This window comes from Fusarium proliferatum (genome assembly GCF_900067095.1).
Source record: "Fusarium proliferatum ET1 genome assembly, contig: FPRO_scaffold006, whole genome shotgun sequence".
NCBI classification, from domain to species: domain Eukaryota; kingdom Fungi; phylum Ascomycota; class Sordariomycetes; order Hypocreales; family Nectriaceae; genus Fusarium; species Fusarium proliferatum.
In genome coordinates, this window is record NW_022194795.1 from 1,477,665 (window position 1) to 1,491,569 (window position 13,905).

Consider the following 13,905-nt stretch of genomic DNA (forward strand, 5'->3'; position numbering starts at 1 on the left):
GAACTGTATAAGTCAAGCTTATTATATGTCTTCATTTGCATGAGAATATTCGAGAAAGATTAAGTGATATGCTTCTTTCTTAACTGCTGTCAACCTGCACCTCGACTAAACTACAAGTCGCATTTGGAGATGTTTTAGGCAATTTGTGAATGTGACTATATTTGGTGGTGCTTTAGACTGACTTAAAGAAGCTAGGGTCATATACGATCTTCGGGTATAATACAAGCATCTAACATATACGAAATCGCAAGAAGGGAACTGTAAAGGAGGCCTCGTTTTTGTATCACACAGCATGGTTGTATCACCCTGAGCAGGGTCATGAATATATTTCAACTGCTAAAGGCGCTTATACCAGATCTAAGATGATGTAACATCGCATCGCCAAGTTTTTCGCTTAGAAGTATAATCTAGAACGGCGGTTATCTGAAGTTCAGCGTCTTCTCTTCCTGCCAAGATCAATCTCAAACGCTGTCCAAACCATGACAACGGCTGCAGGTCAACTTACACGATAAGCATATAAAGAACCAACAACGACCCCTGGCGCTTCGGTTCAGAAATGGACGCCAACAATGCATGGGCCACCGCTAGTTGATCATTATCAACCGCTGTTATCACCGGCCCAACATCACATAGTGAAACGAATATCCAACACCCACATGCACTACGACTTAATCCCCAAACTAAGGCTTTGCAGAACCAATCCGGCGGCTCATCACTGTGAAAAATATGAATATTTCCCTTGCGCACAATAACGGCCCTGCATTAATCACCCTTTGGCGCGTGACGAAGTACAGGCATCGAGGTTGATAAAGCCCAGTTCTCTAGTCTTATTGGCCGGACCCCTGTTTGAGGCTTCGCCGCTCAGCGCTTCGAGCTGGATTGTCACCAATCACAGATGTGCGTGTTACTATATCGCGGTTCCTGCTGCTGTGCTCGAGTCTCGGCCCCGTGATGGAAATCCAATGATGATTCGTCTTGAATACTCGGGACTTGAGAACCAAGTCGGTATCAAGGATGCCAGGGTCTGAGTACTACGCATGTGGAGGATGAGGAACCAAAGATTTGGGGATGTATATACAAGTGGCTGCCCTCGCCAAAGAGGCGGTATTCTTGAAAATTCCTAACCCTTCTATCTTAATTACATGGTATTTTCACTTTTTTCTTTCTTTTTCATAATCCATAGGTTCTGTGAACCTTCCTGTGCAGCTTCTCGAGCAGCCATATCCTTACACCAGTTTACACAAACTCAAAGACAATGTCTTCGACAAGTAACCCTTTCCCACTTGCGTCGGAGAGCTATGATGATAGTGCTCCAAGTGCCGACTCTGGCACTGAGGCGGGTGCTGCTGGTGACAGCTCAGGCAACTCCGTTTCCATCTCTCAAGGCGGCATGATTGCTATCATCGTTGTAGTTGTTGTCGTCAGCTTGATCGGCAGTATGTATCTCTCTCCCATTGATCATTTACATGCACTGACTTTGTTATAGTCTCCACAGCTGCTCTCTTCTTCATAGCAAAGAGGCGTGAATGGACAATGAGAGAGACAATCAGAAAGTCCGCCCGCAAGGTTGTTACAGCTCTTACACCGCGGAGAACAGAGTTCCCTTCATCAGTCAAAGACGGGCCTGTTCCATCTCATCGTAACCGTACACGGATTGCTGATGATGATGTCCCTCCGACTCCGAGAATCCGACCTGAGGATCTTGAAAAGGGTCTAGCTCAAGCCAAGGCCAAGCGTAAGGAGAAGAAGTGGTTAAAGAAGTGAGGAGCAGTAGCAGCAACAGCAGAGGGAGATCCTCACTGTAGTGTGCAACTGGCAGTCACGGTGGCAGGAGTGGTCATAGAAGTTGTCAGCCACGTATTTGATGGTTGTGGTCTCAAATTGGTGTTTCCAACGGACAGGATCCGGGTATCATCCATGTATAAATAGTAACCTTCCACGCATGGGCTGTCTCATTTTTACTCCACGAACTGAGCATGAACGCCTTTGCTATTTTGGTAATGAAATCCAAGCGCCTGCTTTGTCTTTCTCGTTTCTTAGATCCGTCTAAATGTGTTGCCACTAGCGCTGCGTCGAGCAGCTCCTGTTCGCTTGTCCCGGGGTTCAGCAGGCAGCTCCTCCTCTCTCTTCTTTTGCTTTCTCCTTGACTCTGGAATGAAGGACACTTGGCGCTCGCCAACAACCTCTCCTCGGGCCTGGTGAGTGCGCCCCGACTTCTGCTGTCTCGAGCCAAGTGCCGTGTCCTTGACAGCCCGTCCCTGGTTGCTGGTTGACGACACACGCATGACGACGTCTTCGTCCTTGGTCTTTCGCCTTGGCTCTGGGACATTCTTCTCCATATCTTCATCACTGGACGCATCATCATCAGAGTCCTTGCCCTGATAACGGGCCGGGGCCTTCGCATCGACCTGCTGTCCCACCGCAGTGCTTGGGTTGAGAGCACGGAACTCTCCAGTAGTCTCGTCCACCTGGAAGGCTTCATCCTCGAACATCTTGCTGAAACGGGAATCACCAAGAACACCGACATTGGTGTCAACCTCATCTCTATTCTCCTGCTTCTTGAGAATCTTATCCACCATCTTCTGGTTGACCTTGACCTTCTTAGTGCCTCTGATTCTACTTGCGCGTTCCTTCTCGACCTTATCCTTGATACGCTTCGTCCTCTCCTCTTCCCAGACGTATGGGTTGGCAATCAATCTAGCTTGCTCGTACAGCTTGGAGGCCACAAAGTATCCGTGCATGTAAGGTCGAAGTAGGTTGGTCTTTCCAACCAGGTGGGACAAGCTCAGCTGCTTCAGTTCGGGTAGTGTCAAGAACTTGTAGTTGTCGTATGTTTCGGTGTGCACCTCTTCCGCCATTTCTTCGACCATGTTGTCCAAGAATGAGCACCATTTAGGAGCGGGACCTAGTTGGGGAACGAAGAACGCATGTTGCTGCTTGCCTTCGTTGGCTGTCATGATCATACCGGTATTCTTGCACCATGCAACGTCGTTGATGTCCACGATAGGCTCTACTGACGTCCAAGGATCTCCTGTCTCCTCATCCCATAGCTTGATGATGCGCTTATCCGCTGACAGAATTTTCTTTTCTTGTGATGCCGTCGTCATATGCATGAGCTTATGCACAGGGAAACCGTATCCTTGATCCTTCTTCATGAGGGGCACGGGTCGTCGCAGATCGAAAATCTGCATCATGCCACTCGAAGCACCCGTAACGATAGAAAGGCCCGAAGGGCTGAAGTCCAATGCTGTAACTTCGCCTTCGTGGCCTCCTAGCAAGGCGACCCTGGACTTGGATCGGGGGTCCCAAAACTCAACTGTTCCTATCGAAGTCCCAAAAGCGAGCAAGTTGTGAGTATTCTCAGCGATAGCAGCCGTGTTGACGCTACCAACCCCAATACCTCCTTGTAAACCGCCCCCAGTAAGTTCATCGTCGCCACCAACATCGACCTGATATGACTTCATGAAGCGTCCTAGCTCAAGGTTGAGGCGAAACACCTCGCCCTTACCATCGCTATCCAAGCCCACCGCTGGCACAAGAGCCTCGGTAGATTGCCGGTCGTAGACAAGAGCTCGCCCATATCTGGGAAGACGGACTTCGTAATGGCAGCCCATGGGGGTGTGGAATTCGAGGCGGCGATCGGTTTGAAGGTGAAGAGATTTGGAGTAATCGGTTGACAGGAGCTCAAATGAGTGGTTGAGGGAGTTGGTATGACGAGCGAAAGACAGCGACAGCTGAGGTAGGTTATGAACATGAATCTGCGGCTTGTATGTGCCTGTACTCATGATCCAGTCGCCATCCTCACTGACCCGGATACAGTTACTAGCCTCTTCGAACTCGAAATCCTGCAGAAGCTCGACACGATTCTGGTATTCGGCATCGTCCTTCAAACTTCGCTTTCTGCGTCGCGCAAGCCAGTCGGGTAGAGGTCGGGCACTAGATGCGCCCGAAATTGTATATACGGGAACAGTTCCCGGATTTGAAAGCTTCATGATGGCGGGGTTACAGCAAAACCGCACTGACGAAACTTGGTTGTCGTGTTGAGAGGAATAATGCAAGTTTTGCGATTAACCAGGTGATGCGCCTTAGACTTGGAAAAAAATCAAGGTGAAGAAAAATGACGCCCCACTATCTTCGGTGTGCTCAGTGACTCTCGGTAAGAGACCCCAATGGATATCTCAACTAGAGGGAGAATGTATATACTCTGACCGTTTCTTTATGAATATTGTTTACAAAACAATTTAATTATTTGAAACCAAACAGTAAGATAGATGATTTATTTTGATAGTTTATGGTATTGCTTGTATCAAATTGTATACAAACGTCAAGATTCCAAGGACCAACTCTCTACTGTTGCTGATCTTCCCTTCCCCTAGCCTAGCCTAATTCGCTCCTATTCAGTCCCTTGAAATTGGTTGCCCGTTCTTTTACTCCCCCGTTAAACCCGGCCAACAAACCACTTGATTGACCCCGATTAAAAGTGTTCCCCATCCCAGCTGAGGCCCTTGCTCTTCCGCCTCCACCTCCGCCAACGCCTAGTTTGTCGCGACAGACATCATCAAATATCGGACAGGCCCAGACCATCATCGCATCGTTTCCTTATGTCCAGAGAACACAACATAACGTCAATAGCTTAGCCTTTACTTCTTTCAGCAATATTTCGAAGAACCAACTTACCGTCCGAGCCATTTTAGCTCTCCGTGGCACCATCCCCGAGCTGCGAGTCTGCCACTAAGCACAAGTGTCTGAGCCCGTTGAGATGGAGTCTGGGGAGTCGACTGCCCCTACCAGTACCATCCAGACAACCATATCTCGACAACTTCTTTTATCCTAAGGCTCGACTGCAAAGAAGAAACGACGCAGAGTGTCGAGCCCTTTTAGGCTTGGGCCTCGCCGTCGTTCCTAAGGCCGCATTTACGGTTGCGACTTCGGAACGGCGAGGAAGTTGTCGCAATGGAGACCAGTGAATATGAGACGAATACCTTGTCGATAGTATGTTTGAGTTACCCTTATACTTTTAGCCTTCCTCCAAAAGCATTTCTTTATCTAACTTTGAACTTTTCAGAACAACATCGCGTCGGTAGCCTTTCGCATCTACGAGCCTCCTCCTGACCAATCGCATGGCTTTCAATCATCCGCTCTCGAGATTCAAAGTTCCCTTCGCGACCAAGGAAAGCTTGTTTCGTACGACGCCGAACGAGTAGGAATTTGGATCTTCCAAATCGTCAGCAAAGACGGGACGAGCAGTCTCGTCAGTTCTGCCCCAGGATCTAGCCTGGAAGCTTCAGGCTACACATTAGGGATGGTTGAGGAGGGTACCCTTGAACCAGTAGCTTTGCAGAAGAGCCGCATCCCGGGAAACACCACACAGAATGCCCCGAATAATACAGCGTCGACCTCATCTCCGGCCGAGGCAAATAGCCGTAATCCTTTGATTTCACCAACTCAGGTCGCTGGAGGGGCTTTGCCAGACGGAGGGTCTCAATCTTCAGCTCAGGCTACCGACATGAGGACGCCGCGGATAGTGCCAAAGATTATCTACGAACAGTTCATAGTCGCAGTCATTTCCTCGATAGCGTTTGCTTTCTGTAGTCGGTCTATGGCCATTCCACTGAACTACAGGACAATGTTGATTCCACCTTTGCAAGCCGATGCGAATGACCGGGAAAGGGGCTCATTGCAAGCCGATCCCGTCGTTGGCACATTCAAGACATATCTCACTACTACGGGCTCTCTTGTTGTCAGTCTCACTTTCGCTTACTGCAAGAACCTGGCAACAGTGGAAGATGTTCTCACAGGTGATTCCTCTTCGCCAAGTAGCTCAGTGCTGGCTGCCCCTTATGGAGTTTTTGCAACAAAACAGAACTTTGCGAATGGGGATGGTCCGGATCGAAGCCTAGCACAGACACCTAATACGCAAGCTTTGAGCGTGAGAAGTGTTCCAGATACAAATGATTCGCAATGGAAGCACTCATGCCTCAAAGCACTCGAATACTGTGGACTTAACCCATCTCAATTCAAGTCGAGCCCCTGGGTCAACCTCCTTATTTCCAAGCCGACTTCGCAAGATGCGGACGGGGAATCTAAGCGATCACGGGCAACAGTTCCCTGGCCAGGATCGCTCTGCTTTCGAAAGAAGCCACTGGAAATGTCAACAACTCATCGTGTTGGCGACACAATGCTCAGTGGCCACGAGGAATGCCACGATCCTTTAGGAGATGCTCGTGGATGGTTCGCCGGTGCGCCTGAAAGGGAAGAGAGAATCTCCAAACGCAGAGCTGAGCGAATGTATGCTATCCCTAAAGAAGTTAATGGTGCGAACCCCGTCGCCCAAAATCTCAATGGGCAGTCTCCTTTGACCATGAGGCGACCTAGCACCGCTGCCGCTGGTGTCATGTATCCAACACCCCCCGACGCAATTCAACAACACATCGGCGTTGCCCCTTCCTTGGATGGAGCGATCCCAAGTCCCAACAACCCGCCCCCGACCCTTGCAGTTGTCGATGCTGATATCACGATGCCAACAACGACATCGATGCCTGATGCTGAGAACGATGCCTGGGGAGGCCATCACGAACAAAAGAGAGAACGAAGCGACAGCAACGCTATGGGCGATTCTGACGATGTAATGAACGACTTGGGTGAGGATGTGTTCGGGGACCACGATGTAACAGAGGATGACTTTAATTTCTTTGACGGCCCTGACGGCAACGATCTGGACATGGACATGCCAGATTTGCAACCAGCTCCTACTGCACCTGCGCCCCAGGTAATGCCTCCGCCGTTGTTATCGCATCCGCAGCCTCACAAAGCCATAGAGCCGCAGCCTGAAGTCAAACCAAAGCCAAAGATCAATGATTCTGTCTTCGCTAAGCCAGAACTGAAGCATGCCAGGAGCTCACTCAATGAGGAGCTTAATCACAGAATCAAAGTTGAGCGACCAGATACTGCCAAGCGAGGGTCTAGTCCATTTGACCCTGCCACGGTGTTCAAGCGAGTCCGGGCCTCGTTGTCCAGCCCTACCAAGGATGATTATGCTGTCCAGCCACCTCGGAGAAAGAGTAGTGTCTTTGAAAAGGTCGAGTTTGATCCTAAGATCCCTCTGATCAATAAAAAGTATGAGCATGGCGGCGCATTCGACTTTTCAAAGGACCAGCGTAATGAAGATTCGAGGCCGAGTGCGCATAATCTTTCTCGAGATGAGTATCTCGAAGGGCAAGGAAAGCTGAAGCAGACTTCCAAATCACTTCTTGGGAACTCCCTTATCAGAAGTTTGACTGGTATTGACACATCTACTACCCATGCAAGCCCCCAGAGACTGAGCGGGCATGATTGGATCTCTGAGGAGAGTGATCTCGAGTCAGACGGAGATGATATAAGTTCGCTCTCTGGTGGTCCAGTTTCTCCCGTCAAGTCCAGTATTAAACGAACCGTCGTGGATGATGATGTTCTTTCACAAGCTACAACTTCTAGAGAGACAGAACTGCTAGATGATTTCACTGATGAGCAACTTGCGATCGAGCTCCCAAAACTGTCCAAAACAGAATCGCCAGAAATGCTGCTACACCGTTTCTTTTTGGACCCAGAGCCACTGAACGTGGACGTAGGCCTTTCCAACCACGATTTTGTTGAGATTGCGCAAATCATCACCGAACAGGCTGCTACCGGGCGACTTGAAATTGGCCTCGAGCATAAGGCTGAGTCGTCTGTCTCCCTTGCGACTATGAGGAGCCATGAGCTCAATATCGCTCGGAACTCCTTACAACTTCTTCACGATGTCATGCCTTCGAATTTGGGTACCCCCACGGCTGTGCGGTTGAAAGGGCTGCTGGAAATTCAGGACCTCCCCCTTGTAGGACAACCGAGCCGTCTCCAGCCCAGACCGATTCCGGGCAGAGATCCCAACGCTGAGCAATTGCGCGCAAACAATCTATACCAGATTCCTGTACCTCATCTGGAAGTGCGCAGATCAGAAACGAAACTCTCAGTACTTCCATCATCAATGTCTTTCTGGGAAGGTCTGGGGCTGTCACCTTCGTGGGGGCCAAAGGACATCTCCGCTCTTTGCATCTTTCCAGGCTGGAAGGGGATATCAGACCACGTTGAAAGTTTCCTCGGCCGCGTAAAGAGTGTATATGAATCGTTGAAACTTGGCACTCTCAACAACCTGCCGTTGTCTGGAGACTGGGACGATGGCGTCTTGCCATATGAGGTTGATAGGATCTCGACTTCGCCTGACGCAACCGTAACTGGTCATGGCTCTGCTCTTGTGGAAAGCATGGAAGTGCTCCGAAGCTCTCTGTCAGAGTTGAAGTCCAAAGACAAGAATCTGGTCATTTACTTTGTTTACTCGCCAGATAATCCGGCTTCCATCATCGAGGCTTGCACGGCTTTCTACCGTTGCTTTGATGAGTACAGCGACCTACTAGCAGCTCGTCGAGAATCTCCACAGAATGAGCTGGTGCTGCAGCTTGTTTCATTAGATATGATCTCTTCTACGACGTCGCTAGTCGTCCCGACTCCCGCGGAAATGATCAAGCTCTGCATAGAGACATATGATAGGTGCACCTTGTTTTTGGATACCGAATTCGGTGGCCCTACACCCGCACCGGCAGTTATGCTCGAACAGCCTCCACCTCGCATGATTGACTTCAAGCTTACAACGTCGCCTTCTCAGTCCCTTATGCATGAGAATTCCTGTTTACATGTTGGCTATGCTGAAAGTCTTGACGGCCGATGGATTACAGCTGCATGGACCGACAATCGTGGACAACGACAAGCGACCACGTCCTATTCAATCACTCGGAGCAGAACACCGGATCGTTCCGTCTCCCAACACAAGGCCGCCATCATAGCTGAGATCTGGGCGACTACGTTGACTATGATATCGATCTGGAAAGTTCATTGGCGAGTGATCATCACCAAGTCTGGGGTAATGGACCAAAGAGAGGTGGAGTGGTGGCAAGCAGCCTCAACGCTAGACGACAAACATTCATTCACCATGATTATCATGTCCGTCGATACCAACCCATCTTTGCAGCTGGTCCCGCCGATCGTGAAGATTCCTCATGCGGCAACCTCGGCGTTCTACTCAACACCAGTATCCACGCCCCAGGCTAATATTGTTTCACCGGAGCAAACCACAACGCCGGCAACGCCTATGCGTGATGCTAGCACGTTAGCTGCTACACCTACAGCCGAGGGTGCTGCAGAAGCAGAGGCCGATTCCTTCCTGATCGATGCCACTGACCAGACATGGGGTGCCATCGTCGGACATCGACTCTGTAACTCTACTACGTTACTGGAAGTAAGACCGGCACTTGCCAGTGGGTATTTGATTAAAAGAACAGGAACAAAGCTTGAAGACCCCCCGGTCGTGATGGAGGTCAATCTTGTTCACACAGAGGCTACACCTAGGGCGTACGAGCCTCTTCTAAGAGAAATGTTGTGCTATTTTAGGGGTCTCGGAACCCTAGCCAGAGCACGAGGTGTTGTAGATCGCGAGATGGATGTTCGACCTTGGCATATTGCAGCGGCAGAGAAGGGCGTGCGGGCGCTGCATCTACTATTATGATGATACAGGCATTGGGAGGCGTCGTTATTGGTAGTTGGCGTGTAGATTGTTGGTGTATGGCGTTTTTGCTTCATGGTGCATATTTGCGATTGGATAAGCTGCTTATGATTCGAATACATACCGGCATTCTATTGCCACCTTCAATCTCACCTCTCGAATTGTCGAGATGGCCATCTAGTAGGCTGTTGATACTAATGATAGTCGAGTAGCCAAGCGGACATAAGTAAATTAAGAGCAAAATGCTATATATTGAACTGTCTAGCAATAACTGCAGGTGCAAACTAAAGATCAGAAAACAAAACAAAAAAAAACACCAGCATATTATTAAAGCTATGTGTTTTTAGCTTTTAGTGCTCAAGGAATTCCTTGGACTGGGTATCTTACGAGCAAGCCATTGATTGTTATTGAGGGATTTCAAACCAGTCTCTCTCGTCCGGCCCGTCCTGACCTTTTCGACGCCAAAGTTGTCTCTCAACGTCCCATTCCCAGAATTGATGACCCGGGTGCGTGGCGAAATCGTCGTTCTGAGACTCATGGGTAGTGTTCTGATCTTCCACCAATTCAGGGGTACTTGGATGGGTATCTGCTGAGGTTGTGTCTACCAGAGACCAGCCTTGGAATTGAAAACTGTGAGAAAGAACTTGAGATGCTTCAGTTGACAACTCCCAGGCAATGTTTTCACCGGGGTCGACCATACTAGCAAAGTCCGAAGGTTGCAGCGAGGAAGTCCTCTCTCTGTGCAATTTGTCGTTGGGCGGCGAGATCCATCTCCCATCTGAATCAGACGTGCTGGAGGAGATATCAAAAGAGCCGCACAAGGAATCAGTGCTAATCTTTGATAGTCCTTCGGGCTGTTCTGACTCTGAAGCTACGGGTTTGAGGTGGGGAGGGTTTTGGGCTCTTGTGCGGCAGCGAGCCAATAGCCGCTCGAGAGTTTCTTGAGATTGTTGATTCTTGAGGATTATGCCTTGACTCTTAAAGTCTTCCCAGGTGTTGAATTGGAAGGGCAGGGTTTCCTCTAGACAGGAGGTACTTGACCCTTGCCCTTCTGGTTCAGGTCCCTGGGAATGTGCTGGGGGAGGGAGGTGGACACTCTGGTACAGTTCCTCGGGGTTATCACCAAGGACGAGGTCCTGCTCTAACCCAGGAATGATATGAACCTGGCTCGTCTCCAAGTCCTGTTCAGAGCCAGATAGAGCCCAGGAGATTTCTACCACAGAGGGGAGCCCGGAAGTATGCTTCTCGCTTGTCCCCAAAAGCTTCTCTGCTATATTTTTGGAGACGAGGCCATAGGCTCTGCCGTAGAGTATGGCACTGATTTGTAGAGGGCTCTGGGACTTGTTTCGTTGCTTGGAGAGGTTGGGATCGTTGGCAGAAACTGGCCAGCAGTTAATGATGACTAGTTGAGTGAAAACATCTGACATGTCTTCGACTTAGCGGGTAGGAGAGTATGTTCAAGGTCCTGCTCTGAAACGAGTGAGTAGCCCCAGAGGGGATATGAGGATGGAAGAGGCCCAAGACTTGTAGGAATATATCGAGTGAGGCTCCAATTTCGGACACATCACGGCAGTCAGCGGGGACCGAGGTTAGCAAAGGGAGTTGAATGGGCCTTTTTAACATTTGTGAAAGACAGGATAAACAATGATAGTCAATGACCAGTTCTAGTCAAGCCCAGTATACTAACGCCCGGCAACACAATGAAGGATGCATAACGTGAAGCATTTCTGATCAGCATTGTTGTCTTGGAACAAATCAGGCTGAGAGGGACTGGGGAATGGGGGATTTCCGATTGAGAAAGCCACGTAGTCACCCACCTGTGAGTTGTCACATTCACCGATATCACATTGCATAGATCACATCAGAATGCGGAGCTAATAATGCAGAAGACCAATTGTGAAATACAAAGCGAGGTGCTCGGGGAGTCGAGTTTGGGCCTCGAGACGTCACTGATGATACAACTACCATCAGCCCTCAGCTTCAAAGAGTTACAATTCCCTAAATAGGGACAACCCTTACAGTTTCCTGACCTATAGAACCCTTGTATATCACCGTGTCTGTCCTGCTGCTCCTATCTTCACTTTGTTATTGTTCAAGTCATGCTTGACTTGGCCAACCACGGCCAACCACGGCCAACCACGGCTCGATATCGCTCACTGAACCAGTTGGCTGCATAATAGCATGGTTCCTTGATTCTGCAGCTAGGGTGGGTTGAAAGAGAAAATGTCGCCTTCTATAGGTGAACATGGCCCTCCTAGCTACGGTATATCACCGCTGTGCAGTAGCTCGTCTGGCTGAGGGAGCGTTGTGTCTTTGTGGTTTTCTCTGCCACGTATCGGCCGTGTAAATTCCCACCATGGTACGCCATCCATGTTCGTGCCGGTACTTGATGAGGCTCAACTGATCTAGTCCATGATAAGACCAGGATCGAGAGCCTAATGTGAGGCCCGAATCGTATACTCTGGTGCTTCTCTTCCTTCATTTTCCTCGCCAGCGGTTGCTTGGAGTCTTCGACAACTTGAGTCTTCTCCCTTTTCTACTTGCTTGATAGTCTTCCGAGTGTTGTCTAAACTCGGACTTGCTGGGTATACTTAAACCTCATTCCGGCCAGGACAGGTATCGATGCTGTCATGATCGCGCGATCACATTACCCTAAAAAGAAATCGTTGAGAAAAGGTTTTAGGAGTCTCCTACCTGGACCTCTGGAGAAACGTGTGAAGCAGAAGGAGAAGGGAAAGTCACGTCCCCAAGCATCCGTATCATCGGCATCGGCATCGGCAGCAAAGCCTTCGGCATCCTCCCAAGTACAAGGACTCACAGCCTTGGCTTCAGAAACATATCCGTTACCAGAAGCACCGAACCCTCTTTTAGAGAGCAACATCGAAAGCCCCGTGGTTCACAAGCAGATCTTCATCGCAACAAACAACAGCAACATCGACGAGTCCAACATCACTACCGTTGACCCTCAGGGTCAAGCTCAGACACGAACCCTTTATCCTTTGGAATACAACACTCTCGTTACCTCAGCTCTCTATTCTGGGTCATATTCGTTACCAATATCAGGACAGGACATCAAGTATACTGCTCCCAGTTTTACCTCCTCTATCACCCAAGCATCGGACTTGGACTTTGATATCAATGACAGCTTTCCCCTGCAAGAGTCAAGCCAGACACAATTTGGGTTAGTTATTCAATACCGTTTGCATCCTTTCAACTTGACTAATATACTTTCTAGTGCTCCCTCTATCCAGAGCCCTCTAGTATCAGACTACAACCAAGACTTTGGTGTCCCCTCCGGCCCTTCTTGGCCTTCAAACATGGGACAAGACGTTCAGCTAGGATTGCCGCCATCTGCTCCCTATGTCCCCTCCTCCTCTTCTTCTGCTGGACAGGAGTTGAGCCTGGTCAAATTCACTTTTGATGGCGGTTATTCGACCTACCAAGTGGTCGAATTCGACTGCAGGTGGGACTTCAACTTCATAGCCCAGAGTTCTGTTGAAATTCTACAACGCTCATATCCTATGCAAGTCATGAGTGTCCCACCAGGAATCGGCAGAAAGACGCAATGTCCCAATGGTGGATTAATCAATATCGAACGGATCTTGTACGCCGGGATCGAGTTCGAGTCTCATCGCCTCCCATTTCCTCCTGTTCGAGTATACTTTGTCGTATACGATGACTTCGGGGGCGAGGATGGAGTTCATATGACCTTGGGCCGGGATTGGGTCAACAAAATCGAACAGGCCTGTCTACAGATTGGCTACCAAGGTCAACTATAGACTCTTAAGAGATCTATTCAAGCTCCACGCGAAGCACTAGAGATAGGTGAAGCTTCCGTGCAGTATCAGCAGGGTGATATAAGAATAGGCCGCTCTCTCAGCACTTTGACGAGAACAAAAGCGGCCTAATTTTCTTTCACCCAGTACCCCATGGTTAAATTGCAAAAACCATGGCCTACAATCATACGTTCACAAGAACCTCGATAGGCAAAAGCCAGAGGTTACGAATTGCAAAAACCATGGCCTACTATCATACGTTCACAAGAACCTCGATAGGAAGTAGCCAGAGGTTCTCGAAATGGTCCAACCCGTTTTGTCCCGTCCTTACTTTGCGTCCTTAACATTATATCGTTTTGTTTTCCTCTTTATACCTAGCTAGTCCTTTCCGATTGCGCTCGAAATATTGCAGTTTTCGGCTTTGCCATGCCCAACTCAAGGCTTTTGCCTTACAGAACTTCGTGTTGAAGGATAACGACAGGGTTGTTTAGGATGTTTTCTCCTGTGCATGACATATGTATATGCGGCCTCTGTATCTGCGGCTTGACTTACAGCTTC

The 13,905-nt window shown here is 49.2% G+C and overlaps 5 protein-coding genes across 5 annotated transcripts; 3 read left to right on the forward strand and 2 right to left on the reverse strand.

Moving 5' to 3' along the window:
• Window positions 1-1,255: 1,255 nt before the first annotated feature.
• FPRO_09555 (uncharacterized protein) lies at window positions 1,256-1,764 on the forward strand (the record flags this gene model as incomplete). The annotated part of the gene is made up of 2 exons (XM_031232959.1): window positions 1,256-1,436; window positions 1,487-1,764. 2 exons carry the CDS (start codon window positions 1,256-1,258, stop codon window positions 1,762-1,764), a joined length of 459 nt encoding a protein of 152 aa, XP_031082844.1.
• Window positions 1,765-2,036: 272 nt separating this feature from the next.
• FPRO_09556 (putative nucleolar protein 10) lies at window positions 2,037-3,992 on the reverse strand (the record flags this gene model as incomplete). Its single annotated transcript, XM_031232960.1, has 1 exon — window positions 2,037-3,992. The coding sequence occupies one exon, from the start codon at window positions 3,990-3,992 to the stop codon at window positions 2,037-2,039; it is 1,956 nt and encodes a 651-aa protein (XP_031082845.1).
• A 961-nt stretch (window positions 3,993-4,953) lies between these two features.
• FPRO_09557 (uncharacterized protein) lies at window positions 4,954-9,574 on the forward strand (the record flags this gene model as incomplete). The annotated part of the gene is made up of 2 exons (XM_031232962.1): window positions 4,954-4,992; window positions 5,066-9,574. The coding sequence occupies 2 exons, from the start codon at window positions 4,954-4,956 to the stop codon at window positions 9,572-9,574; spliced, it is 4,548 nt and encodes a 1,515-aa protein (XP_031082846.1).
• A 401-nt stretch (window positions 9,575-9,975) lies between these two features.
• Window positions 9,976-10,998, reverse strand: FPRO_09558 (uncharacterized protein; the record flags this gene model as incomplete). Its single annotated transcript, XM_031232963.1, has 1 exon — window positions 9,976-10,998. One exon carries the CDS (start codon window positions 10,996-10,998, stop codon window positions 9,976-9,978), a length of 1,023 nt encoding a protein of 340 aa, XP_031082847.1.
• A 1,203-nt stretch (window positions 10,999-12,201) lies between these two features.
• On the forward strand, window positions 12,202-13,350 carry FPRO_09559 (uncharacterized protein; the record flags this gene model as incomplete). The annotated part of the gene is made up of 2 exons (XM_031232964.1): window positions 12,202-12,752; window positions 12,807-13,350. 2 exons carry the CDS (start codon window positions 12,202-12,204, stop codon window positions 13,348-13,350), a joined length of 1,095 nt encoding a protein of 364 aa, XP_031082848.1.
• Between the last annotated feature and the right edge of the window lie 555 nt (window positions 13,351-13,905).